General features: G+C 50.5%; 2 protein-coding genes across 5 annotated transcripts in view; one reads left to right on the forward strand and one right to left on the reverse strand.

Moving 5' to 3' along the window:
• Positions 1-978: 978 nt before the first annotated feature.
• LOC137326572 (tryptophan--tRNA ligase, cytoplasmic-like) lies at positions 979-24,454 on the reverse strand. Of its 2 annotated transcripts, none has more exons than XM_067991804.1 (11): positions 24,384-24,454; positions 15,036-15,189; positions 10,683-10,896; positions 9,254-9,362; positions 8,154-8,273; positions 6,999-7,181; positions 4,255-4,355; positions 3,476-3,588; positions 2,268-2,441; positions 1,888-2,028; positions 979-1,288 (listed from the first exon to the last, which is right to left on the reverse strand). In XM_067991804.1, the coding sequence occupies exons 2-11, from the start codon at positions 15,150-15,152 to the stop codon at positions 1,130-1,132; spliced, it is 1,431 nt and encodes a 476-aa protein (XP_067847905.1). In that variant the 5' UTR covers positions 15,153-15,189; positions 24,384-24,454; the 3' UTR covers positions 979-1,129. The 2 variants fall into 2 exon arrangements, with proteins under 2 accessions (XP_067847905.1, XP_067847904.1); XM_067991803.1 differs by lacking the exon at positions 24,384-24,454 and adding an exon at positions 23,997-24,185.
• wdr25 (WD repeat domain 25) overlaps positions 24,219-24,620 on the forward strand; it is an 88,004-nt gene continuing 87,602 nt past the window's right edge. Inside the window, exon 1 of one of the 3 annotated variants that reach the window (XM_067991799.1) lies at positions 24,219-24,257. The gene's annotated coding sequence lies outside the window, so the exon portion shown is untranslated. Of the gene's footprint in view, positions 24,486-24,620 lie in introns of all 3 variants that reach the window. The other 2 variants (XM_067991800.1, XM_067991801.1) reach the window with 2 other exon arrangements.

Below are 24,620 nucleotides of genomic sequence, written 5' to 3' on the forward strand. Positions count from 1 at the left end.
AAAGATTGAACGGGCTGGGGCTCTTTTCTCTAGACATGATAGAGGTCTTTAAGATTATGAAAGGGTTTGATAGAGTAGACATAGAGAAGATGTTTCCACTTATGGAGGAGACCAGAACTAGGGGCCGTAAGTATAAGATGGTCACTAATAAATCGAATAGGGAATTTAGGAGGAACTTCTTTACCCAGAGAGTGGTTAGAATGTGGAACTCGCTACCACAAGGAGTAGTTGAGGCGACTAACATAGATGCATTTAAGGGGAAGCTAGATAAACACATGAGGGAGAAAGGAATAGAAGGATATGTTGATAGGGTTAGATGAAGTATGGAGGGTGGAGGCTCGTGCAGAGCATAAACATCGTCATGGACCTGTTGGGCCAAATGGCCTGTTTCTGTGCTGTGCATTCTATGTAATTCTATGTATACAACAAATTCTGATCTATTTCTCCTGTATACGTAAACTGTTTAAAAGAGAAAGATTGATCCAATATCCTTTAACCAATACAGGTTACTGGGATTGTAAATTTGCTTTCCTTATACAACTTTGAACTTCTCTGTCCACCCTTGAGAAGGAAGATGTGTAGTTCAGTGCAGATAATACATGCAGACAGTGTGGATTTGAGGCCTAATGAGGGATGGAATTGTAATTATCTACATTGATAGCATTTTTGTTAAATGGGATAGAAGAAAAGCAGTGGTGCCTTATTATAAATTAGATCCCACAGACTGAGGTTGTGCATATTTGTCATACAAATGGAACAAACTTTTCTAATGGGATCAATATTAACAATTTTTTGAATACAAAATATTTTAGGCATAATTTGTGAAACCATAACTAGGGTGCCAAACTGTAATCTTTTGAACCAGAAATACTCAATGAAAACTATTAAATGAGCGTGTATGAAATTGCAGTAGGGCAAATCAGAATCTTTCATCTTCAACAGAAGCAATTAAAACACACATCATTACTGCTCTGGAAATAATTGGTTATAATTTAGTGACATTTATTAATATATTCTAAATCATTTGTCCATAATAATGTTATACATAACTTCAGCATAATGTTAAGATTCTGATGAATGAAAATTGGCTTGATTCTCTATATAGAGCATTATGAATTCTGAAACGTCATTAAAAGTCATATGCCAGTTTCCGAGGAGTCATGAACCGTTTCACCATTTCATCGGTCACCTGTTTGCGTCGTACTTGGTGTGCTGCTATGATAGGCTGCAGTGTTTCAACAAGAATCTTCTTAAGCTCTCCTGTAAGAAGCTTTCCACTTGAATAATCCTGAAGAAAAGAATTCTTAGAAGTAACTAATATGTACTAAAATCACTAAGATAATTATGGATGAGGAAGGCCATTCAGCCCATCTTATATCCATCCAGAAAGATCCTATAGTCCTTCCATTGCAGCATCCAATTGTTTCTCTAATGAATCTAGGATTTTCACCTCCTACAATAAAATCACTTCTCCAATACCTCCTTCCCAAAATGAAAAGCACAAATTTCTCCAGTTTTTCATCATAACTCAGATGGTTGATGCTAGGGATCAGCCACATGGCTTTTTTCTGCATTACCTCCAACGCTTGAATGTCTCCCTGATGTTTAGGTGACTAGAAATGAAAGCAGTATTCAAGGTGTGGTCTGAACATAGCATGGTACAATTTGATCATGACCTCCTCTGACTTTTATTCTACTGCGTTAGTAATATAGTTCAACATTCTATTGGCCTTGTTGATTGCTGCACTGTATTTGTTGGACATGTTGAGCGCTGATGCTTAATGCTGTGCTTAGGTCAGAGTAAGTTATTGTGCAGAGATACCATTTTAGGGGATGTAAATTAATAAATGTTAAAAATAGTTTTAAAATGAAAAAAACTGCACTGACCTGTCTTATTTTGTCCAGTTTCTCATCATCTTCCAGAAAAAAGGTCAAGTACATGTAAGATACGTCCACTTCACAATTCCCACCAAATTGTTGGTGTTCTTCAATAGTATCCTTACCCCCTGAAAAAGCATGCTTATTGATCTGAGGAAAAATCACAGTTAAATTGACTACATTAATATTGTTGCATTTTAGTATATTTTGCTTTGTTCTTTCACTGGTAATAGTTCACATGCAACAAAGCTGCTATTGTTGATACATATCTTCAAAGAATAGTACTATAAAATAAACTTGGACTAAACCTTACTTACATGTAAGATGTTTTGACCACGAAATAAGGGAATAAATTTCCATCTTACACACATACATATAGTGAACATTACCTTTGTTTTGATCTGCTTCGAGGTATCTGTGAGGAAGATGGAAGAGTTGGGGTCGCTGGCACTCATCTTTGTCTGTGCTCCTTGCAAAGCTGGGAAGAAGACTGAATGCAACAATGCTGGTTTTGGATAGCCGATCCTTGGAGCAACATCCCTGGTCATCCTAAAATACGGGTCCTGGACCGATATGAAAAAGAAGTCATATGATTATAAAAGAAAACCGAAGGTTTGTTCTCAATGCTGTCTCTGGAGCTTATCAATATTAACTGCAGTCAAATTTAAGCAATTAGAGTTACGTAGTTTTAGTAAAAATAAAGTTGGAGAAACTACCCTTAAATTCTTGAATTTCACAAAGCTTATTTACAAGAACATATTAGCTTACAGAATTAACCACTTTTTGTTAAGGTATTCTAAATATAATGCCATTTAGTATCACTAATTGACAGACGTGTAGCAATATTTATGGTTTAAGTGGAAATCATTCTAAATTATAATAAATTCAACCGTGCTACATCAAAATTATATTTAGACCTAGCTGCGTGGAACTACTCTTCGCAGCACCGCCGCGTGGCACCAACAAGTAGTGAGACGAATCTCTATGGTAATGTCTGGACCATGAATTGTTGAGCTCAGCCATGTTGCTGTTTGGATGTGTCAAGCAATTGGCAGGTTCTTCACTATCCAAAACAGAAAGCCATTGCCAGGCTGCTCTTCGAAACATCTTAAAGAAAGAACTTGCATTTATATAGCGTCTTTCATGGCCTCAGGGCATCCCAAAGTACTTGACAGCCAATTAAGTACTTTTGAAGTGCAGTCGATATTGTAATGTAGGAAAATGCAGCAGCCAATTTATGCACAGCATGGTCCCACAAACTGCAATGAAATAAATGAACAGATAATCTTTTTTTTGGTGGAGTTGGTCGAGGGATAAATGCAGACCAGGACACTGGAAGAATTCTCCTGCTCTTCTTCAAATGGTGCCAAACATCTTAGTTGTCACTTTCTCTCAGGCATTGGCACAGGTCTGATTGTCCTCTGGGCTCTTAGGCTGCAGATAGTGTATAATGAAAATGACTTGTGGAAAAAACAATCACATTCCATACAATTGTTTACTTGAATACAATGGGAAAATGACTAATGCTGCAACCTTACAATACGAAGGTCGGCACATTTCAAGCATATACTTTTTTTGGTTGGCATTTAGCTCTGACCTGGTCAATAGCACAGGGAATGAGACATTGAATATCCTTTTGCCCGTTAAAGATTTGTGGAAATGAGGTGCTGAAAGATGGAGCAGCCTGTGTTGCAGGGAAACTGATCTTTCCTGTCAATTAAAAATATTGAGTTAAACATTTGTAAGTCAGTTTCTTAACAAGAGCAATCAAACTGGCATTGAAAATGATAAAAAAAAGTTATATATGTTTGCCATAAAAGATCTACTAAAACTATTTTGCCATACAAGTAATAAATTGTGTTCTTTGAGGTTTATTAACATTACTATATACTTATATTGCTATGAGTCAGATATTTTTAAATGTTCACAGTTGTAGCTCAACGCAGACTTTCCCAATTACAATGAAATATTTGTTCTTTCAGTTTAGGTTGGTTTAGTCTTAGCAGAAATAATTAAGCAATGCAAATTTAAAAATTCTATAGATTATGATAGAGAAGGTTCTTGCAGAAATAAATCAAAATTCTCATGGTAGGTTGCTACTTAGAAGCTTGTACAGTTGAATGAAGCTATTAAACTTGAGGTCACAAGTCTGTTCATGGGGGTATGCAATTTAATAGATATCAAAAGGAACAAAAGTCTGCTCAGAGAAAACATCTGATGAAGTTTGGTGAAATTACAATAAAACAATTACGATGTTGATGAGAGACAAAAGGGACGAGAAATTAATTTACTGAAGATTACTTGAGAACGATGGGTTGAGTCCACAAGGACAAATACTGCAACTAATTTTTGAAAATAAGCAGTGTTTAATCTTACCTATACAGTCGCTATCTCCAAAGCCAAAGATCCCCTTCACTTGATTAAAAGTAACATGTTTCTGGATTTTAACCACATTCTGATAGAATCCTGGGCTTTGACTGCAGCCAAAACAGAATTAAAATATTACACTTTACAGATTTGGAAAATAAAACTTGATTTATAGTTAATGAACAATCTCAGTTCTAGAGTTACCACAACTATAATTTTCATGTCATAATCTATCTGACTATATTGAGGAAGATTGTGGTTAGGCATGTATCTTTGAAGTACATTCTCTGGCACAGTACACTGGAGCCCCTATACACTGTGCCATGGAGTCAGAATGATTTTTGATCTCCTGGTAAGGAGGCACAGAAAAGGAAGAAAAGGGCCAGTTACCTTGGGCTGACATCACATACCTCCAGCAGCCAGTTGTTGTGTAGCACTGGTGGAAGGGAGGCCTGGTACAGGGGTCCAGCCCCTTCTATTAGCCAGATAAGACGTGGGGTGCTGGGTGTCCACACGAGAAAAGGAGGCAATGTATATAATTTAATAAGTTGCAGCACTGTTGACTAATACTTTGGTGTCAATTTTAATTCATTTCAATTTTAACAGCATCAAGTAAAGAAGGTATAATCATTTCAATAACTTTCATGCTTCATTAGTATGTGATCTTTACCCTGGACTGTTAGGATCAAGTTCAGCCCTAACTGGGTAGTTTTATTTTCTTCTCATGTAATGCTGGGAGCACTGCAATTATTAATAATTCAGCAAGGATAAGCAAAACTTATCTGATTCATGTCAATCACACAATGACATCTTATGTGCTGTGACAATGGTAAACTATCCCTCCTCATCCTTCTCGACCTGTCTGCAGCCTTTGACACCATCCTCCTACGCCTCTCCTCTGTCGTTCAGCTGAGTGGGACTGTGCTCGCCTGGTTCCATTCTTATCTATCCAGTCATAACCAGAGAATCACCTGCAATGGCTTCTCTTGCCACTCCGTTACCTCTGGAGTCCCCCAAGGATCTACCCTGGCCCCCTCCTATTTCTCATCTACATGCTGCCCCTCGGCGACATCGTCCAAAAATACACCAGATTCCACATGTAAGCGGACGACACCCAGCTCTACCTCGCCGCCACCTCTCTTGACCCCACCGCTGTCTCTGATTTGTCACACTGCTTGTCCGATATGTGCAAAAATCTCCTCCAACTAAATATTGGGAAGGACGAAGCCATTGTCTTTGGTCCCTGCTGCAAACTCCGTTCCCTAGACACTGACTCCATCCCCCTCCCTGGCCGTAGTTGGAGGCTGAACCAGACTATTCGCAATCTTGGCGACTTATCTGACCCTGAGATGAGCTTCCGACCACATATCCGCTCCATCTCCAAGACCGCCTACTTTCACCTCCACAACATCGCCCATCTCTGCCCCTGCCTCAGCTGATTTGCTGCTGAAACCCTCATCCATGCCTTTGTTACCTCTAGACTTGACTGTTCCAATGCTATTAAGCGATGGGGCTAAGGCGGGTATATGGAGTTAGGTCACAAATCAGCCATGATCTCACTGAATGGAAGAACAGGCTCAAAGGGCTAAATGGCCTGCTCCTGTTTCTATGCTCTGCTGGTTGGCCTCCCATCTTCCACCCTCCATAAGCTTGAGCTCATCCAAAACTCTGCTGCCCATATCCTAACTCGCACCAAGTCCTATCACCCCTGAGCTCGCTGACCTACATTGGCTCCTGGTCCGGGAACGCCATGATTTTAAAATTCTCATCTTTGTTTTCAAATCCCTCCATGGCCTCATCCCTCCCTATCTTTGTAACCTCCTCCAGCCTCACAACCCTCTGAGATCTCCGCGCTCCTCCGATTCTTGCCTCTTGTGCATCCCCGATTTTAATCACTCCACCATTGCCGGCCGTGCCTTCAGCTGCCTAGGCCCTAAGCTCTGGAATTTCCTCCCTAAACCTCTCTACCTTGCTTTTCTCCTTTAAGATGCTCATTAAAACTTTGACCAAGCTTTTGGTCACCTGTCCTAATATGTGGCTCGGTGTCAAATTTTGTTTGATAATGCTCCTGTGAAGCGTCTTGGGACGTCTTACTACATTAAAGGCGCTTTATGACTGCAAGTTGTTGTTGTTTTAAGGTAAAAGTCTTGTCACGTTTTTCCAAACTGTAAATAAAGTCCATTTTCTTCCCCTCCACAATGGCTCTTCCTCTACTGCAGACATGTCATCCTCCTCATTCAGCAGTTTGTTCAGCATATTATCAATGTAATCAGTGGTTGATTGCAGTTGAACAGTTTGGGAAGGTATCTGTTCCCCAGCTGAGACTGCAAGTATATAGTGCACTATTTGTTTGTCCTTATTGTGTTTTGCTTTTTTAACAAATAAATTGTACGGTCTTTAGGAACTAAGGCTGGACATGATGGCAAATGTTCACTGTATGCTAAGTTGGGGGTGGGAAGGGAAGGTGTACACTTGCAATGCCACTTAAAAAAACACTTCTGTGGGTTAATCACTAGAAGGAAAGCACTATGCTACACAATATTTTAGTTTCAATAATTTCCAGTATTAACACAAAAGATTGGCTGCATCACACCATACAAAACTCTCTTTAATAATCTAACTCACATTCCATACTAAAAACTTCTCTCTAGCTTACTCACCATTACTACTGTACCTCTTTTATTTAGATTAAAACTGTCTTTCCAATGCAAAATATCAATGAAAGCACAGGTGTAATACTGCTATGGACATACCCCATGTAATCCAGGTCGGAGAAGATGAAGGTTTTATTTACATCAAAACCACAAGCAATGATGTCTTTGGTATTCTCAACAGCATATTTATAGGCCTGTTCTAGTGTTATGTCTTTCCACAAGTATTTCTCATCATCGGTCAGCTGAATTACAAGAGGTACATTGAAAACATCTTGGAGCCACCTATTTAATAGAAATATATAGGTATGAACAAGCTAAATCCTTTTCAATGGAACAATCTACAGGTTGGGGAAATACAATCATCAGTGGATTATCAATTCATTGGTCTCAAATTTTAAGCCAGTTGTAGAACATTTTCAGGGAGCATGAACACTGACAAACCACCAACATGCAAAATTTAAGTTGACACATTAACATGAAAGCCTATCCTGCCTCCCAAAAAAGGTAAAAGGTACAAATAAAGGTACAAATATTACTGATCCCTGTAAAAAAGCACCATGCAACATTTTTCTAGTTAAATGGTGGGCACCACCAAGCCAGCAGACTGCTGGATAATGAGCTTGCAAACTTTACGCATAGTGTATTCTTACAAAACTAGTAGACTCTTGAATAATATTTCCTGTGACCATGGCTAGAACATGTCACTAGGCCCTCTCCTGAGTCAAGACGTAATGGGGTTGATTTTAACTTTCAGGCAGCCAACCAGCGGAGCGCATCGGCAGCCTGCTCGTCCTGGCAGCAAAGAGGCTAGAGCTATTTTGAGGCCCAGGCCTCACTTAAACAAAACTGGCGAGATGCATGTGCCAAACGAGCTTCCTGATGCAGCTCACCTGAGGCAGGCTGGCGCAGTTATCAGGGAGCTCGGAAGCTACCCAGCTAGCAACAAGGCAAGTCTTGCTCCTCCTAGCCCTACAAAAAATAGTGTAAAATGTACTTTTTCAGGGCCTCTTTGGCTCTTATCGCCAGTAAAACTGGTCAAACAGTGCACAGCTCCGACCAAGTCCTAAAATGCCAATTTGGGTCATATGCAAGTTAAATAGGCAGGCATTTGGCTGCCCAGCAGTAGGCCCCTGGAAAAATGTCAGTGGGCAAAGTGTTGGAATTAATAGGACAATAAGTCTGCCGGCCTCATTTTGAGACAGGGGTTGCTCCCTCAGTGAACATACGTACTGCACAAGTATTATCCAAACTTACTTTGTGAAGATGAATGGGATAAGGTGGCCCATATGCATAGCCTCCGATGAAGGACCGCGCCCTGTATACAGGTAAAATGATTTTTTTGTTTCAAAAGCATCAAGGATCTGCTGCATATCCCTTTGAAAAAAGAATCATCAAAAGCACATCTTCATAAATACAACTGATATAGCTTTTCAACACAGATAAATTCAATATAGGAAGATTTGAGGGGCAATTTTCTGGGGTTGCGAAATCACAAAGCTTATAGGATGATTTTAGGAAACCAGTAATACAGATACAGCCAGAACATAGCAAATCAATATCTGGACTGCACTACTGATGCTCATGGGCAACTTGATTATTCTAGGAAACTGTAAAATGCATTCAGAAACAATTCATTTTTATTCCATTATATTGGTTTAGGAAATATGGTGTTCCTCAGGTAAAATATAAAACAAACCTATTTTCAAATAAATGCACATCAGTCTAATAATGATCCTACATATCTTTAATTAATAATTAAAACACACTCAAGTAGATCTGATTCCAATAGCATTTTGCTAACAGTATGAATCTAGTATATTATTAAAATGACCATTATTTAGATTCACTTATTTTCATATGAAGTCTCTAGTGCTTTCAAGTCCTTTTACTTTGATGTAAACATTCTGTGTATGTTCAAGTATCAGTGGCTAATTACATCACTGATGCTGAAACAGCCCCTAAAAATGCTATTGCTAAGTTAGATGTTTGCTTTAAGACAGTTTATAGCAACTACCAAGTGAGAGAGGATAAAGTAGTAGGACGGTGAGCATGTAGCATATTTATAATGAAATGTAATTATTTTGTACTTTTTAAGTTTCAGTAATTCAGACACAGTAATTGTAAATTAAAGCCAGAAATTTCAAACTTTAAAAAAGTTGAAAGATTAACCTAAAAAAATGAAATATATATCTTGGATCTGGAAAAATAGCTCAGAATGTAAAAACCATAGTACAGGTAAATTTAGAAAATGTAATAGTTATAATAACAACCTAAAAACAAAGTTCAACAGTTGTGAATAAGTCACACTCATTGAACAATAATTTATACAAAAAGAGATTAAAAGCTTTGCCAACCGATGAGAGAAGAAGATTCCTCTGCGAAGAAAGTGATGAGCTTTTTGACCAGTGACTTGTTCTATTCGGTCAATCAACTCCTGATCAATTTTGCTGCTTCCAAACCGAACTGTAAACAATTAAGTTTTCACAATTACTCGATTGGTGCAGACAGCACCACAGGTATCATAAATTGAGGAAATATTTCTTATCCAATTAACAATGTAATATTAAAAGATTAAAATAATTTTCCAACTCTTTTTGTGAATATGTGTAATGAAGTTGCAAGTTAGTCATCAATAATGATGCACAAAAACAATCTTTAGATGCCCCAGCAACACTGACATGTTTAAACTGCATTACATCAAAAATAATACCTGTATTGCAAGATTTCTGTAAAGTGCTTTAGGATGTTTCGCTACATTACTGGCACATATAAAAACAAGTTGTTGTTACATGCTGTCCTGTATTGCTTTTTTTCCATATTCCATTTTCCTCTCTTTTTGAAATAAAAGGTCAAAATATACTTTAAATGAATGGAATTTGTCCCATTTTACACATCATTCTTCATTCTAAGCTCACCAATGATTTAGGCTTGCTCCAAGTCAATAGCTTCTATCCAATTATCCCTACATAATATTATTCCAGGCCATCAGGTTTTTTAAAAATTAATTCTTGGGATGTGGGTGTTGTGGGCAAGGCCGGCATTTATTGCCAATCTATAGTTGCCCTGAGAAGGTGGGACCCTCAACTCTTTTAAAAAGTACTTGGACCTGCACCTAAAGTGCTGTAAGCTGCAGGGCTACAGACCGGGTGCTGGAAGGTGGGATTAGAAGTGGGAACCTGATTGTTCTTCGAGCCAGCGGGACACGATGGGCCAAATGGCCACCTTCTGTGCTGTATCTTTTCTATGGTTCTAGAACCTCTGCAGTCTGTGTGGTGAACGTGCTCCAACAATGCTGTTAGTTGTATCAAACTGCTACAAATGCTAAGTGGCTTGCTAGACCACTTCAAAGGGCAGTTAAGAGTCAACCACATGGTGTGGGATTGGAATTACATATAGGCCTAACCGGATAAGGAGGGCAGGTTTCCTTCCCTAAAAGGACATCAATGAACCAGTTGGGATTTTACAATTATTGACAGCTTCATGCACACTTTTACTGATAAGTTTTTAAAAATTTTCAGATTTTTCTCTAAACTGAATTGAAATTCTCAAACTCATATTCTCTGGATTACCAATCCAGTAACATAACCACTACATTGCTGTTTCTTCAGTTTGTACTTTTTGATTTTTCAAAGCCGTTGTGACTTATACATTTTTTTTGTTGCATCTTTGATTCAAAGTAATGCTGAACACTTAGCTAACATTCATTCTATAACACTATTTTTAAAATGGGCAAATTTACATCACTTTCAGCAATAAGGACAACTAAAGGAAAGGGATATTCACCTATCAGCTTGTCATAGTCCACCCCTTTGGCACTGGATGTCTGCACTGTCCATGGATCCACATAGTCACCACAATCTTCTTCAACAGCCGGGCTATCACTATTAATTGGTGTGGTGTTAGTGGGTGGGCTACCAACCTTGTACTCCTGGCCTGTCAATGTTTTATAATCCAGTTTCAGTGCCAACAGTTCCTTTATTGCTGCATCAATTTCTTCCTGCACAAAAAGTGGTAGTTTGCAAAATGAATACTGTTTTACATAGAATGTACAGTGCATTCAGCCCAACAGGTCCATGCCGGTGTTTATGCTCCACACGAGCCTCCTCCCTTCCTACTTCATCTAACCCTATCAGCATATCCTTCTATTCCTTTCTCCGTCATGTGTTTATCTAGCTTCCCCTTAAATGCATCTATGCTAGTTGCCTCAACTACTCCTTGTGGTAGCGAGTTCCACATTCTAAACACTCTCTGGATAAAGAAGTTTCTCCTGAATTCCCTATTGGATTTATTAGTGACTATCTTATATTTATGGCCCTTAGTTCTGGTCTCCCCTGCAAGTGGAAACATCTTCTCCACATCTACCCTATCAAACCCTTTCATAATCTTAAAGACCTCTATCAGGTCACCCCTCAGTCTTCTCTTGGCTAGAGAAAAGACCCCAGCCTGCTCAATCTTTCCTGTTAGGTATAACCTCTCAGTTGTGGTATCATCCTAGTAAATCTTTTTTGCACCTTCTCCACTGCCTCTATATCCATTTTATAATATGGAGACCATAACTGTTCACAATACTCTTGTAACTGTAATCAAACCTCACTATAGGAAGGATGTGAAGGCCTTTGAGACAGTGCAAAAAAGATTTACTAGAATGGTTCCAGGGAAGAGGGACTTCAGTTACATGGATAGACTGGAGAAGCTGGGGTTGTTCTCCTTAGAGCAGAGACGATTGAGAGGAGATTTGATAGAAGTGTTAAAAATCATGACGGGTATAGGTAAAGTAAATAAAGAGAAACTGTTCCCATTGGCAGAAGGGTAAAGAACCAGAGGACACAGATTTAAGGTGACTGGCAAAAGAACCAAAGGCGATGTGAGGAAAAACATTTTCATGCAGCAAGCAGTTATTATCTGGAATGCACTGCCTGGAAGGGTGGTGGATGCAGATTCAATCGTGGCTTTCAAAAAGGAATTGGATAAATATTTGAAGAGAAAAAATTGGCAGGGCAATGGAGAAAGAGCAGGGAAAGGGACTAACTGGATTGCTCTTACAAAGAGCCTGCACAGGCTCGATGGGCCGAATGGTCTCCTGTGCTGTAACGATTCTATTCTTCAAGTGTGGTCTAACTAAGGTTCCGTACAAGTTTAACGTAACTACTCTGCTTTTCAATTCTATCCCTCTAGAAATAAACTCTTGTGCTTGGTTAGCTTTTTTTAAAAAATGGCCTTATTAACCTGCGTCGCTACTTTTAGTGATTTGTGTATCTGTATCCCAGATCCCTCTGCTCCTCTACCCCATTTAGACTCTTATTATCCAAGCAGTATGTGGCCCCAAAAATGCAATACCTCACACTTGTCCATATTGAAATTCATTTGCCACAAATTAAGTTTTTGAAACAATTAAAATGAAAGGGGTCTTGTATTATGTGAATTCTATTAGTTATTTTTTGCCCTCTCTTTGGCTCTCCAATGGTACACACTATAAGTCAGCCAGAAAGGTGAACAAGTGACTTATTTCAGACCTCTGCCAATGTTGCTCTGCAGCTGGCTTCACAGTATCATAGTGGGTACAGCACAGGAGGAAGCCATTTGTCCCATCGTGCCTGTGCCGGCTCTTTGAAAAACCAACCAATTACTCCAATTTTCGTGCTCTTTCCCCATAGCCCTGTAAATTTTTTCCCTTCAAGTATTTATCCAATTCACTTTTGAAAGTTACTATTGAATCTGCTTCCATCATCCTTTCAGGCAGTACATTCCAGATCATAACAACTCGCAGCATAAAAAAATGTTTTCTCTGGCTCTTTTACCGATCACAAATCTGTTTCCTCTGGTTACTGACCCTTCTGCCATTGGAAACAGTTTCTCCTTAGTTGCTCTGTCAAAACCGTTCTTGATTTTGAACACCTCTTTCAAATCTCCCCTTAACCTTCTCTGTTCTAAAGAGGACAACCCCAGTTTCTCCAGTCTCTTCACATAACTGAAGTCCCTCATCCCTTGTACCATTCTAGTAAATCACTACTGCACCCTCTCTAAGGCCATGACATCTTTCCAAAATTGTGGTGCCAAGAATTGAACACAATACTCCAGCTGCGGCCTAACCAGTGTTTTATAAAAACAATAAAAATTAAGAAAAGGGATGGGCAATAAACGCGGGCCATTCTGGCGACACCCATATCCCAAGAATTAATTTTTTAAAAAGGTGGTCAGGGTGGTGTGAGCTGGCTCTCCTTTCAGTTTTATTTCCATTCGTTAAGAGCCTCAACTCCACTCAATGCCTTTTTCAACAGCAAAGCTAAAAATTGGACTTTACCATCTGAGGAAAAAAAAAATTTAAGCAGGAATCCAACTTCAGACCACTCTATATCACAGTACACCAACTAGTTTTGCTTGGCTGATATTATATGCTGAACATTTTAAAAGCAGTTCAATTTCTTTAAGAACATAATGTGGAGATGCCGGTGATGGAACACGCTACACGTAACCCCACCAGCGAACAAAAGCTATCTGTTTTTAATATAACGGGTCATTTGCTGGCTTTCTCTGCCTTCCGGATGTTTCTGCCTCTCTCTCTGTTTTTTTTTTCTGTTTTTTTTTTTTTGTTGACTGTATATTCGGGGGCTCTGTAGGTAACACCTCTCTGTCTGAACACTGTGATTGCCTTGGCAACGGGCAGTTGCAAAGACTATCTGTAATCACCATGTATTGTTCTGTGATTTATAAATGCGTAGGCTTCGAGGAGTTCCTGACATTTACCTGAGGAAGGAGGAAGTCTCTGAAAGCTTGTAAATTTCAAATAAAATCATTGGACTATAACTTGGTGTTGTAAAATTGTTTAAGAACATAAGAAATAGGAGCAGAGGGCCCACATGGCCCCTCGAGCCTGGTCCGCCATTCAATCAGATCATGGCTGATCTTCGACCTCAATTCCACTTTCTCGCCCGATCCCCATATCCCTTGATTCCCCTAGAGTCCAAAAATCTATCTATCCCAGCCTTGAATATATTCAATGACTTAGCATCCACAGCCCTCTGGGGTAGAGAATTCCAAAGATTCACAACCCTCTGAGTGAAGAAATTCCTCCTCATCTCAGTCTTAAATGGCTGTCCCCTCATCCTGACTATGCCCCCTGGTTCTAGATTCTCCAGCCATAGCCTCACAGCATCTACCCTGTCAAGCCCTCTCAGGATCTTATATGTTTCAATAAGATCACCCCTCATTCTTCTAAACTCCAGACAGCATAGGCCCATTCGACTCAACTTAAATGGTATTATAAGCACAGAGACACACTATTAATTTCTACCACAGCAGTACTTCCGTCATCCTCAATGTGATCAGCCAAATTAAATTGCAGCTACGCATTTCCGAACACCCTGGAATCTAGTCCGGTTCAGTTTTGCAAGCTGCTGTGGGATATAAACAAATATATGCATGTCACTAGCTGTTCTGGAATGAGGCAGGACCAGCTGTGTTAGAAGTGAGCTGGTGCAATTCCAAGCCTATGAGCAAATAAAATGAAAAGTTATCAAACTACCCTACAGAGGACTGGGAGTACAATATTCTTAAAAAATATTTGTAAAGCACACTGCTTCTTTAACATTGTACTATCATTTGTTATCAAATACCACAAGCAAATGATTGAACAGAAATATGACTGCAACAGTACAGTTTTATAAACTGACTTTATATTTCAGTAATTTATAGTGGTCTAAAAGACTCCTACTTTTCTGCCTTAGTGATATATATGCTAATCCAATTTATCATGCTAAAAGTGTGAGGTTTCTTAAAAACATGTTAAAACAAAATCAAACCTTTTTTGTCACATCTTTGATTGTGGTGTTTACAGGCTTTCCAGACTGCAAATAATTATTAGGTTTGGTGTGAGGGTGGGACTTGAAAGGAAGGGGAGTAATGTTCCACATATTCATATAAAAAGTTTTTTTTAAAAAAAGCACTTTTTGAGAAAAGGGGTAAGTAAAAGCATGAAAGATAAAATGACTCCTTATAGAGTTATGAATATTTCATGTTTCTTTAATCCTCTTTGCAAAAGTGAAGGAAGGTTTGTAACATCAGGCTAATTTAAAATCCTAGCCACATTTACACATACTGGTACTATTTTATATATTTAATATAAACCAAACATTTTACCTTTGATGCTTTGTTTGACTTCAGCTGTCGGACAGTGTCCCCCTGAACAGCCACTTTCCCATACAATTCCATGGGTTTTCCAGATGAAGACATTTCACAGTTTTGAGGAGCTGACATTTTCTTTAAAATAGACCACTTGGTTTAATATTTGGACCTATAAAGAAGTCAGATATAGTTATTAGTGCTGCAGAATGCTCATACTCACAGCAAGCGCACCCAAAGCAAGTATTTTGCCACAGGCACACATCACTGAAATAAAACAGCAGATTAACCCTTTTGAGCACTGAATGTCTTTTGGAACTTGCATGTTCATTACCTGCCAAAAATGATTTTATTTTGGTCCGTCACTCGCTCACAGCCCGGCCCCTCGCTCGCCCGCTCACAGCCCGGCCCCTCGCTCGCCCGCTCACAGCCCGGCCCCTCGCTCGCCCGCCCGCTCACAGCCCGGCCCCTCGCTCACCCGCTCACAGCCCGGCCCCTCGCTCGCCCGCTCACAGCCCGGCCCCTCGCTCGTCCGCCCGCCCGCTCACAGCCCGGCCCCTCGCTCGCCCGCCCGCTCACAGCCCGGCCCCTCGCTCGCCCGCCCGCTCACAGCCCGGCCCCTCGCTCGCCCGCCCGCTCACAGCCCGGCCCCTCGCTCGCCCGCCCACAGCCCGGCCCCTCGCTCGCCCGCCCGCTCACAGCCCGGCCCCTCGCTCGCCCGCCCGCCCACAGCCCGGCCCCTCGCTCGCCCGCCCGCTCACAGCCCGGCCCCTCGCTCGCCCGCCCGCCCACAGCCCGGCCCCTCGCTCGCCCGCCCGCTCACAGCCTGGCCCCTCGCTCGCCCGCCCGCTCACAGCCCGGCCCCTCGCTCGCCAGCCCGCTCACAGCCCGGCCCCTCGCTCGCCCGCCCGCCCGCTCACAGCTCGGCCCCTCGCTCGTCCGCTCGCCCGCCCACAGCCCGGCCCCTCGCTCGCCCGCCCGCTCACAGCCCGGCCCCTCGCTCGCCCGCCCACAGCCCGGCCCCTCGCTCGCCCGCCCACAGCCCGGCCCCTCGCTCGCCCGCCCGCCCACAGCCCGGCCCCTCGCTCGCCCGCCCGCCCACAGCCCGGCCCCTCGCTCGCCCGCCCGCTCACAGCCCGGCACCTCGCTCGCCCGCCCGCCCACAGCCCGGCCCCTCGCTCGCCCGCCCGCCCACAGCCCGGCCCCTCGCTCGCCCGCCCGCTCACAGCCCGGCCCCTCGCTCGCCCGCCCGCTCACAGCCCGGCCCCTCGCTCGCCCGCCCGCTCACAGCCCGGCCCCTCGCTCGCCCGCCCGCCCACAGCCCGGCCCCTCGCTCGCCCGCCCGCCCACAGCCCGGCCCCTCGCTCGCCCGCCCGCTCACAGCCCGGCCCCTCGCTCGCCCGCCCGCCCACAGCCCGGCCCCTCGCTCGCCCGCCCGCTCACAGCCCGGCCCCTCGCTCGCCCGCCCGCTCACAGCCCGGCCCCTCGCTCGCTCGCCCGCTCACAGCCCGGCCCCTCGCTCGCCCGCCCGCTCACAGCCCGGCCCCTCGCTCGCCCGCCCGCCCACAGCCCGGCCCCTCGCTCGCCCGCCCGCTCACAGCCCGGCCCCTCGCTCGCCCGCCCGCTCACAGCCCGGCCCCTCGCTCGCCAGCCCGCTCACAGCCCGGCCCCTCGCTCGCCCGCCCGCCCGCTCACAGCCCGGCCCCTCGCTCGCCCGCCCGCTCACAGCCCGGCCCCTCGCTCGCCCGCCCGCCCACAGCCCGGCCCCTCGCTCGCCCGCCCGCTCACAGCCCGGCCCCTCGCTCGCCCGCCCGCTCACAGCCCGGCCCCTCGCTCGCCCGCCCGCTCACAGCCCGGCCCCTCGCTCGCCCGCCCGCCCACAGCCCGGCCCCTCGCTCGCCCGCCCGCTCACAGCCCGGCCCCTCGCTCGCCCGCCCGCCCACAGCCCGGCCCCTCGCTCGCCTGCCCGCTCACAGCCCGGCCCCTCGCTCGCCCGCTCACAGCTCGGCCCCTCGCTCGCCCCGCTCGCCCACCCCGCTCGCTCGCCCACTCGCAGCCCGGCCTCTCGCTCGCCCGCCCACTCGCAGCCCGGCCCCTCGCTCACTCACTCGCTCACTCACAGCCCGGCCCCTCGCTCACTCACTCACAGCCCGGCCCCTCGCTCACTCACTCGCCCACTCACAGCCCGGCCCCTCGCCCACTCGCAGCCGGCCACTCGCCCACTCGCAGCCCGGCCCCTCGCCCACTCGCAGCCGGCCACTCGGCCACTCGCAGCCGGCCGCTCGGCCACTCGCAGCCGGCCGCTCGCCCACTCGCAGCCGGCCACTCGCCCACTCGCAGCCCGGCCCCTCGCCCACTCGCAGCCCGGCCCCTCGCCCACTCGCAGCCGGCCACTCGGCCACTCGCTCACTCACAGCCCGGCCCCTCGTTCACTCACAGACCGGCCCCTCACAGCCCAGTCACCCGGGCCCCGGTCACTCAGTCCCTCACGCCTTGATCACTCACAGCCCAGTCCCAGATGCCCCAGTCATTCACAGCCTAGTCACTCAGTCCCGCCCCACGCTCCGATCACCCAGTACCCCCCACGCCCTGGTCACCCCAGTCCCTCACACCCCAGTGTCCCACACCCCGATCACCCAGTCCCTCACACCCCTCACACCAAAGTCGCCCACACCCCTCACACCAAAGTCGCCCACACCCATCACACCCCAGTCCCTCACACTAAAGTCCCCCACACCCCTCACACCCTAGTCCCTCAGACCCCAGTCCCTCACACACCGATCACCCAGTGCCCCACACCCCGGTCACCCCAGTCCCTCACGCCCCGGTCACCCCAGTCCCCCACGCCCCGGTCACCCCAGTCCCCCACGCCCCGGTCACCCCAGTCCCCCACGCCCCGGTCACCCCAGTCCCCCACGCCCCGGTCACCCCAGTCCCTCACGCCCCGGTCACCCCAGTCCCTCACGCCCCGGTCACCCCAGTCCCTCACGCCCCGGTCACCCCAGTCCCCCACGCCCCGGTCACCCCAGTCCCTCACGCCCCAATCACCCCAAGTCCCTCACGCCCCAATCACCCCAAGTCCCTCACGCCCCAATCACCCCAAGTCCCTCACGCCCCAATCACCCCAAGTCCCTCACGCCCCAATCACCCCAAGTCCCTCACGCCCCAATCACCCCAAGTCCCTCACGCCCCAATCACCCCAAGTCCCTCACGCCCCAATCACCCCAGTCCCTCACACTAAAGTCCCCCACACCCCTCACACCCTAGTCCCTCAGACCCCAGTCCCTCACACACCGATCACCCAGTGCCCCACACCCCGGTCACCCCAGTCCCCCACGCCCCGGTCACCCCAGTCCCCCACGCCCCGGTCACCCCAGTCCCTCACGCCCCGGTCACCCCAGTCCCTCACGCCCCAATCACCCCAAGTCCCTCACGCCCCGGTCACCCCAGTCCCTCACGCCCCAATCACCCCAAGTCCCTCACGCCCCAATCACCCCAAGTCCCTCACGCCCCAATCACCCCAAGTCCCTCACGCCCCGGTCACCCCAGTCCCTCACGCCCCAATCACCCCAAGTCCCTCACGCCCCAATCACCCCAAGTCCCTCACGCCCCGGTCACCCCAGTCCCTCACGCCCCAATCACCCCAAGTCCCTCACGCCCCAATCACCCCAAGTCCCTCACGCCCCGATCACCCCAAGTCCCTCACATCCCGGTCACCCCAGTCCCTCACACCCCAGTCCTTCACGCCCCAGTCACCCCAGTCCCTCACGCCCCGGTCACCCCAGTCCCTCACACCCCAGTCCCTCACACCCCGGTCACCCCCGTCCCTCACACCTCAAGTCCCTCACACCCCGATCACCCCAGTCCCTCACGCCCCGGTCACCCCAGTCCCTCACTCCCCAAGTCCTTCACACCCCCGTCCCTCACACCCCAAGTCCCTCACATCCCGGTCACCCCAGTCCCTCACATCCCTCACACCCCAGTCCCTCACACCTCGGTCACCCCCGTCCCTCACACCTCAAGTCCCTCACACCCCGGTCACCCCAGTCCCTCACACCCCAAGTCCTTCACATCCCGGTCACCCCAGTCCCTCACACCCTGGTCACCCCCGTCCCTCACACCCCGATCACCCCAAGTCCCTCATGCCCCGGTCACCCCAAGTCCCTCACGCCCCGGTCACCCCAAGTCCCTCACGCCCCGGTCACCCCAAGTCCCTCACGCCCCAGTCACCCCAAGTCCCTCACGCCCCGGTCACCCCAAGTCCCTCAAACCCCAAGTCCCTCATGCCCCGGTCACCACAGTCCCCCACACCCCGGTCACCCCAGTCCCTCACTCCCCCAGTCCCTCACGCCCCAATCACCCCAAGTCCCTCACGCCCCGATCACCCCAAGTCCCTCACGCCCCGATCACCCCAAGTCCCTCACATCCCGGTCACCCCAAGTCCCTCACGCCCCGGTCACCCCAAGTCCCTCACGCCCCGATCACCCCAAGTCCCTCACATCCCGGTCACCCCAAGTCCCTCACGCCCCGGTCACCCCAAGTCCCTCACGCCCCGGTCACCCTGGTCCCTCAAACCCCAAGTCCCTCATGCCCCGGTCACCACAGTCCCCCACACCCCGGTCACCCCAGTCCCTCACTCCCCCAGTCCCTCACGCCCCAATCACCCCAAGTCCCTCACGCCCCGATCACCCCAAGACCCTCACATCCCGGTCACCCCAGTCCCTCACACCCTGGTCACCCCCGTCCCTCACACCTCAAGTCCCTCACACCCCGATCACCCCAAGTCCCTCACGCCCCGGTCACCCCAAGTCCCTCACGCCCCGGTCACCCCAAGTCCCTCACGCCCCGGTCACCCCAAGTCCCTCACGCCCCGGTCACCCTGGTCCCTCAAACCCCAAGTCCCTCATGCCCCGGTCACCACAGTCCCCCACACCCCGGTCACCCCAGTCCCTCACGCCCCGGTCACCCCAGTCCCTCACTCCCCAAGTCCTTCACACCCCCGTCCCTCACACCCCAAGTCCCTCACATCCCGGTCACCCCAGTCCCTCACATCCCTCACACCCCAGTCCCTCACACCTCGGTCACCCCCGTCCCTCACACCTCAAGTCCCTCACACCCCGGTCACCCCAGTCCCTCACACCCCAAGTCCTTCACATCCCGGTCACCCCAGTCCCTCACACCCTGGTCACCCCCGTCCCTCACACCCCGATCACCCCAAGTCCCTCACGCCCCGGTCACCCCAAGTCCCTCACGCCCCGGTCACCCCAAGTCCCTCACGCCCCGGTCACCCCAAGTCCCTCACGCCCCGGTCACCCCAAGTCCCTCACGCCCCGGTCACCCCAAGTCCCTCAAACCCCAAGTCCCTCATGCCCCGGTCACCACAGTCCCCCACACCCCGGTCACCCCAGTCCCTCACTCCCCCAGTCCCTCACGCCCCAATCACCCCAAGTCCCTCACGCCCCGATCACCCCAAGTCCCTCACGCCCCGATCACCCCAAGTCCCTTACATCCCGGTCACCCCAAGTCCCTCACGCCCCGGTCACCCCAAGTCCCTCACGCCCCGGTCACCCTGGTCCCTCAAACCCCAAGTCCCTCATGCCCCGGTCACCACAGTCCCCCACACCCCGGTCACCCCAGTCCCTCACTCCCCCAGTCCCTCACGCCCCAATCACCCCAAGTCCCTCACGCCCCGATCACCCCAAGACCCTCACATCCCGGTCACCCCAGTCCCTCACACCCTGGTCACCCCCGTCCCTCACACCTCAAGTCCCTCACACCCCGAGTCCCTCACGCCCCGGTCACCCCAAGTCCCTCACGCCCCGGTCACCCCAAGTCCCTCACGCCCCGGTCACCCTGGTCCCTCAAACCCCAAGTCCCTCATGCCCCGGTCACCACAGTCCCCCACACCCCGGTCACCCCAGTCCCTCACTCCCCCAGTCCCTCACGCCCCAATCACCCCAAGTCCCTCACGCCCCGATCACCCCAAGTCCCTCACACCCCGATCACCCCAAGTCCCTCACGCCCCGGTCACCCCAGTCCCCCACGCCCCAGTCCCTCACGCCCCAGTCACCTCAAGTCCCTCACATCCCTCACACCCCAGTCCCTCACACCCCGGTCACTCCAGTCCCTCACTCCCCAAGTCCTTCACACCCCAGTCCCTCACACCCCAGTCCCTCACACCCCAGTCCCTCAGATCCCTCACACCCCAGTCCCTCACACCCCGGTCACCCCCGTCCCTCACACCTCAAGTCCCTCACACCCCGGTCACCCCAGTCCCTCACACCCCGGTCACCCCAGTCCCTCACTCCCCAAGTCCTTCACACCCCAGTCCCTCACACCCCGGTCACCCCCGTCCCTCACACCTCAAGTCCCTCACACCCCGGTCACCCCAGTCCCTCACACCCTGGTCACCCCCGTCCCTCACACCTCAAGTCCCTCACACCCCGATCACCCCAAGTCCCTCACGCCCCGGTCACCCCAGTCCCTCACGCCCCGGTCACCCCAAGTCCCTCACGCCCCGGTCACCCCAAGTCCCTCACGCCCCGGTCACCCCAAGTCCCTCACGCCCTGGTCACCCCAAGTCCCTCACGCCCCGGTCACCCCAAGTCCCTCACGCCCCGGTCACCCCAAGTCCCTCACGCCCCGATCACCCCAAGTCCCTCACGCCCCGATCACCCCAAGTCCTTCACATCCCGGTCACCCCAGTCCCCCACGCCCCAGTCACCCTAGTCCCTCACGCCCCGGTCACCCCAGTCCCTCACATCCCTCACACCCCAGTCCCTCACACCCCGGTCACCCCCGTCCCTCACACCTCAAGTCCCTCACATCCCGGTCACCCCAGTCCCTCACGCCCCGGTCACCCCAGTCCCTCACTCCCCAAGTCCTTCACACCCCTCACACCCCAAGTCCCTCACATCCCGGTCACCCCAGTCCCTCACACCCTGGTCACCCCCGTCCCTCACACCCCAGTCCCTCACACCCCAAGTCCTTCACGCCCCTCACACCCCAAGTCCCTCACATCCCGGTCACCCCAATCCCTCACACCCTGGTCACCCCCGTCCCTCACACCTCAAGTCCCTCACATCCCGATCACCCCAAGTCCCTCACGCCCCGGTCACCCCAGTCCCTCACGCCCTGGTCACCCCAAGTCCCTCACGCCCCGGTCACCCCAAGTCCCTCACGCCCCGGTCACCCCAAGTCCCTCACATCCCGATCACCCCAAGTCCCTCACATCCCGGTCACCCCAAGTCCCTCACACCCCGGTCACCCCAAGTCCCTCACACCCCGGTCCCTCACACCCTGGTCACCCCAAGTCCCTCACGCCCCGGTCACCCCGGTCCCTCACGCCCCGGTCACCCCAGTCCCCCACACCCCGGTCACCCCAGTCCCTCAAACCCCAAGTCCCTCATGCCCCGGTCACCCCAGTCCCTCACTCCCCAAGTCCTTCACGCCCCAATCACCCCAAGTCCCTCACATCCCGGTCACCCCAGTCCCTCACACCCCGGTCACCCCCGTCCCTCACACCTCAAGTCCCTCACACCCCGGTCACCCCAAGTCCCTCACGCCCCGGTTACCCCAGTCCCCCACGCCCCAGTCACCCCAGTCCCTCACACCCCGGTCACCCCCGTCCCTCACACCTCAAGTCCCTCACACCCCGGTCACCCCAGTCCCTCACGCCCCGGTTACCCCAGTCCCCCACGCCCCAGTCACCCCAGTCCCTCATGCCCCGATCACCCCAAGTCCCTCACATCCCGGTCACCCCAAGTCCCTCACATCCCGGTCACCCCAGTCCCTCACACCCCAAGTCCCTCACGCCCCGATCACCCCAAGTCCCTCACATCCCGGTCACCCCAGTCCCTCACACCCCAGTCCCTCACACCTCAAGTCCCTCACGCCCCGGTCACCCCAGTCCCTCACGCCCCGGTCACCCCAGTCCCTCACGCCCCGGTCACCCCTGTCCCTCACGCCCCGGTCACCCCAAGTCCCTCACGCCCCGGTTACCCCAAGTCCCTCACGCCCCGGTCACCCCAAGTCCCTCACATCCCGGTCACCCCAAGTCCCTCACACCCCGATCACCCCAAGTCCCTCACGCCCCGGTCACCCCTAGTCACCCCAAGTCCCTCACATCCCGATCACCCCAAGTCCCTCACATCCCGATCACCCCAAGTCCCTCACATCCCGGTCACCCCAAGTCCCTCACATCCCGGTCACCCCAAGTCCCTCACACCCCGGTCACCCCAAGTCCCTCACATCCCGGTCACCCCAAGTCCCTCACATCCCGGTCACCCCAAGTCCCTCACATTCCAATCACCCCAGTCCCTCACACCCCGGTCACCCCCGTCCCTCACACCTCAAGTCCCTCACACCCCGGTCACCCCAGTCCCTCACACCCCAAGTCCCTCACATCCCGGTCACCCCAAGTCCCTCACACCCCGATCACCCCAAGTCCCTCACATCCCGGTCACCCCAAGTCCCTCACATCCCGGTCACCCCAAATCCCTCACATCCCGGTCACCCCAAGTCCCTCACATCCCGATCACCCCCGTCCCTCACACCCCGGTCACCCCCGTCCCTCACACCTCAAGTCCCTCACACCCCGGTCACCCCAGTCCCTCACACCCCAAGTCCCTCACACCCCGGTCACCCCCGTCCCTCACACCTCAAGTCCCTCACACCCCGGTCACCCCAGTCCCTCACACCCCAAGTCCCTCACACCCCGGTCACCCCCGTCCCTCACACCCCAAGTCCCTCACACCCCGATCACCCCAAGTCCCTCACACCCCGATCACCCCAGTCCCTCACACCCCAAGTCCCTCACATCCCGGTCACCCCAGTCCCTCACGCCCCGATCACCCCAGTCCCTCACACCCCAAGTCCCTCACATCTCGGTCACCCCAAGTCCCTCACGCCCCGATCACCCCAAGTCCCTCACACCCCGGTCGGTCCCCGATTGCATCAGAAATGTGCTGCAGTCCCGACCTCGACGCTCCCTGAACTGCTCAGAAACGGACGGGTTGCAGGCCGGCGTTGGCAGCACTTCCAGCCCCTGGGCCGCCGCTCCCTCGCCTTCTCCGCGATCCTAAAAATTAACGAAACGTTTCTCCACGTCCCCCAGCTACGGACCGGACGCCTGAGCAAATCGCGCTCACCCGGCTGTGCTCCGGAACTAAATGTAAGTCAGCTTGTTGCGGGGGGACGGGAGTGGAGCGGACAGGGGATGTGGACCGGGCCGGGGAGTCGGTGGGTTTTTACGGTTTGTTGCTGCTTGTGAAATTAACTGAAATGACAAATGCTTCTCATCATATGAAGGAAGGGGAAAATGGATGCCCCTTTATCCATAGTTTACAAATTTTCAAGAACGCTTACTGAAAAATTGGTCCGTTGAGTTGAACAGTTTACAGGTGTCAGCCCCAGAACGAGTCAGAGTGAGTCACGGAGAATCAGTGACACGATGCCAGCATCAGTAATGTACATATTTTGATCGACTAATCTAATAATTTAACTCACTGTAGTGTGGGTGCAATGTGTGTCTAGTAGGCAGACTGGTCAAGTTTTGTTCATTATGGCCTAACAGAATAAATTATTGTTTTGGAGAGACTATTA

Source organism: Heptranchias perlo, chromosome 10 (genome assembly GCF_035084215.1).
Source record: "Heptranchias perlo isolate sHepPer1 chromosome 10, sHepPer1.hap1, whole genome shotgun sequence".
Classification (NCBI taxonomy): domain Eukaryota; kingdom Metazoa; phylum Chordata; class Chondrichthyes; order Hexanchiformes; family Hexanchidae; genus Heptranchias; species Heptranchias perlo.

Excerpts from the sequence above, each read along its gene's own strand:
- LOC137326572 (XM_067991804.1), bottom strand. The coding sequence starts at position 15,152 with ATGTCAGCTCCTCAAAACTGTGAAATGTCTTCATCTGGAAAACCCATG. Across the intron at positions 3,589-4,254 it reads TGGAGATAGCGACTGTATAG|GAAAGATCAGTTTCCCTGCA; the intron begins GTAAGATTAAAC and ends TTTAATTGACAG. Across the intron at positions 1,289-1,887 it reads AACTGGACAAAATAAGACAG|GATTATTCAAGTGGAAAGCT; the intron begins GTCAGTGCAGTT and ends TCTTTTCTTCAG.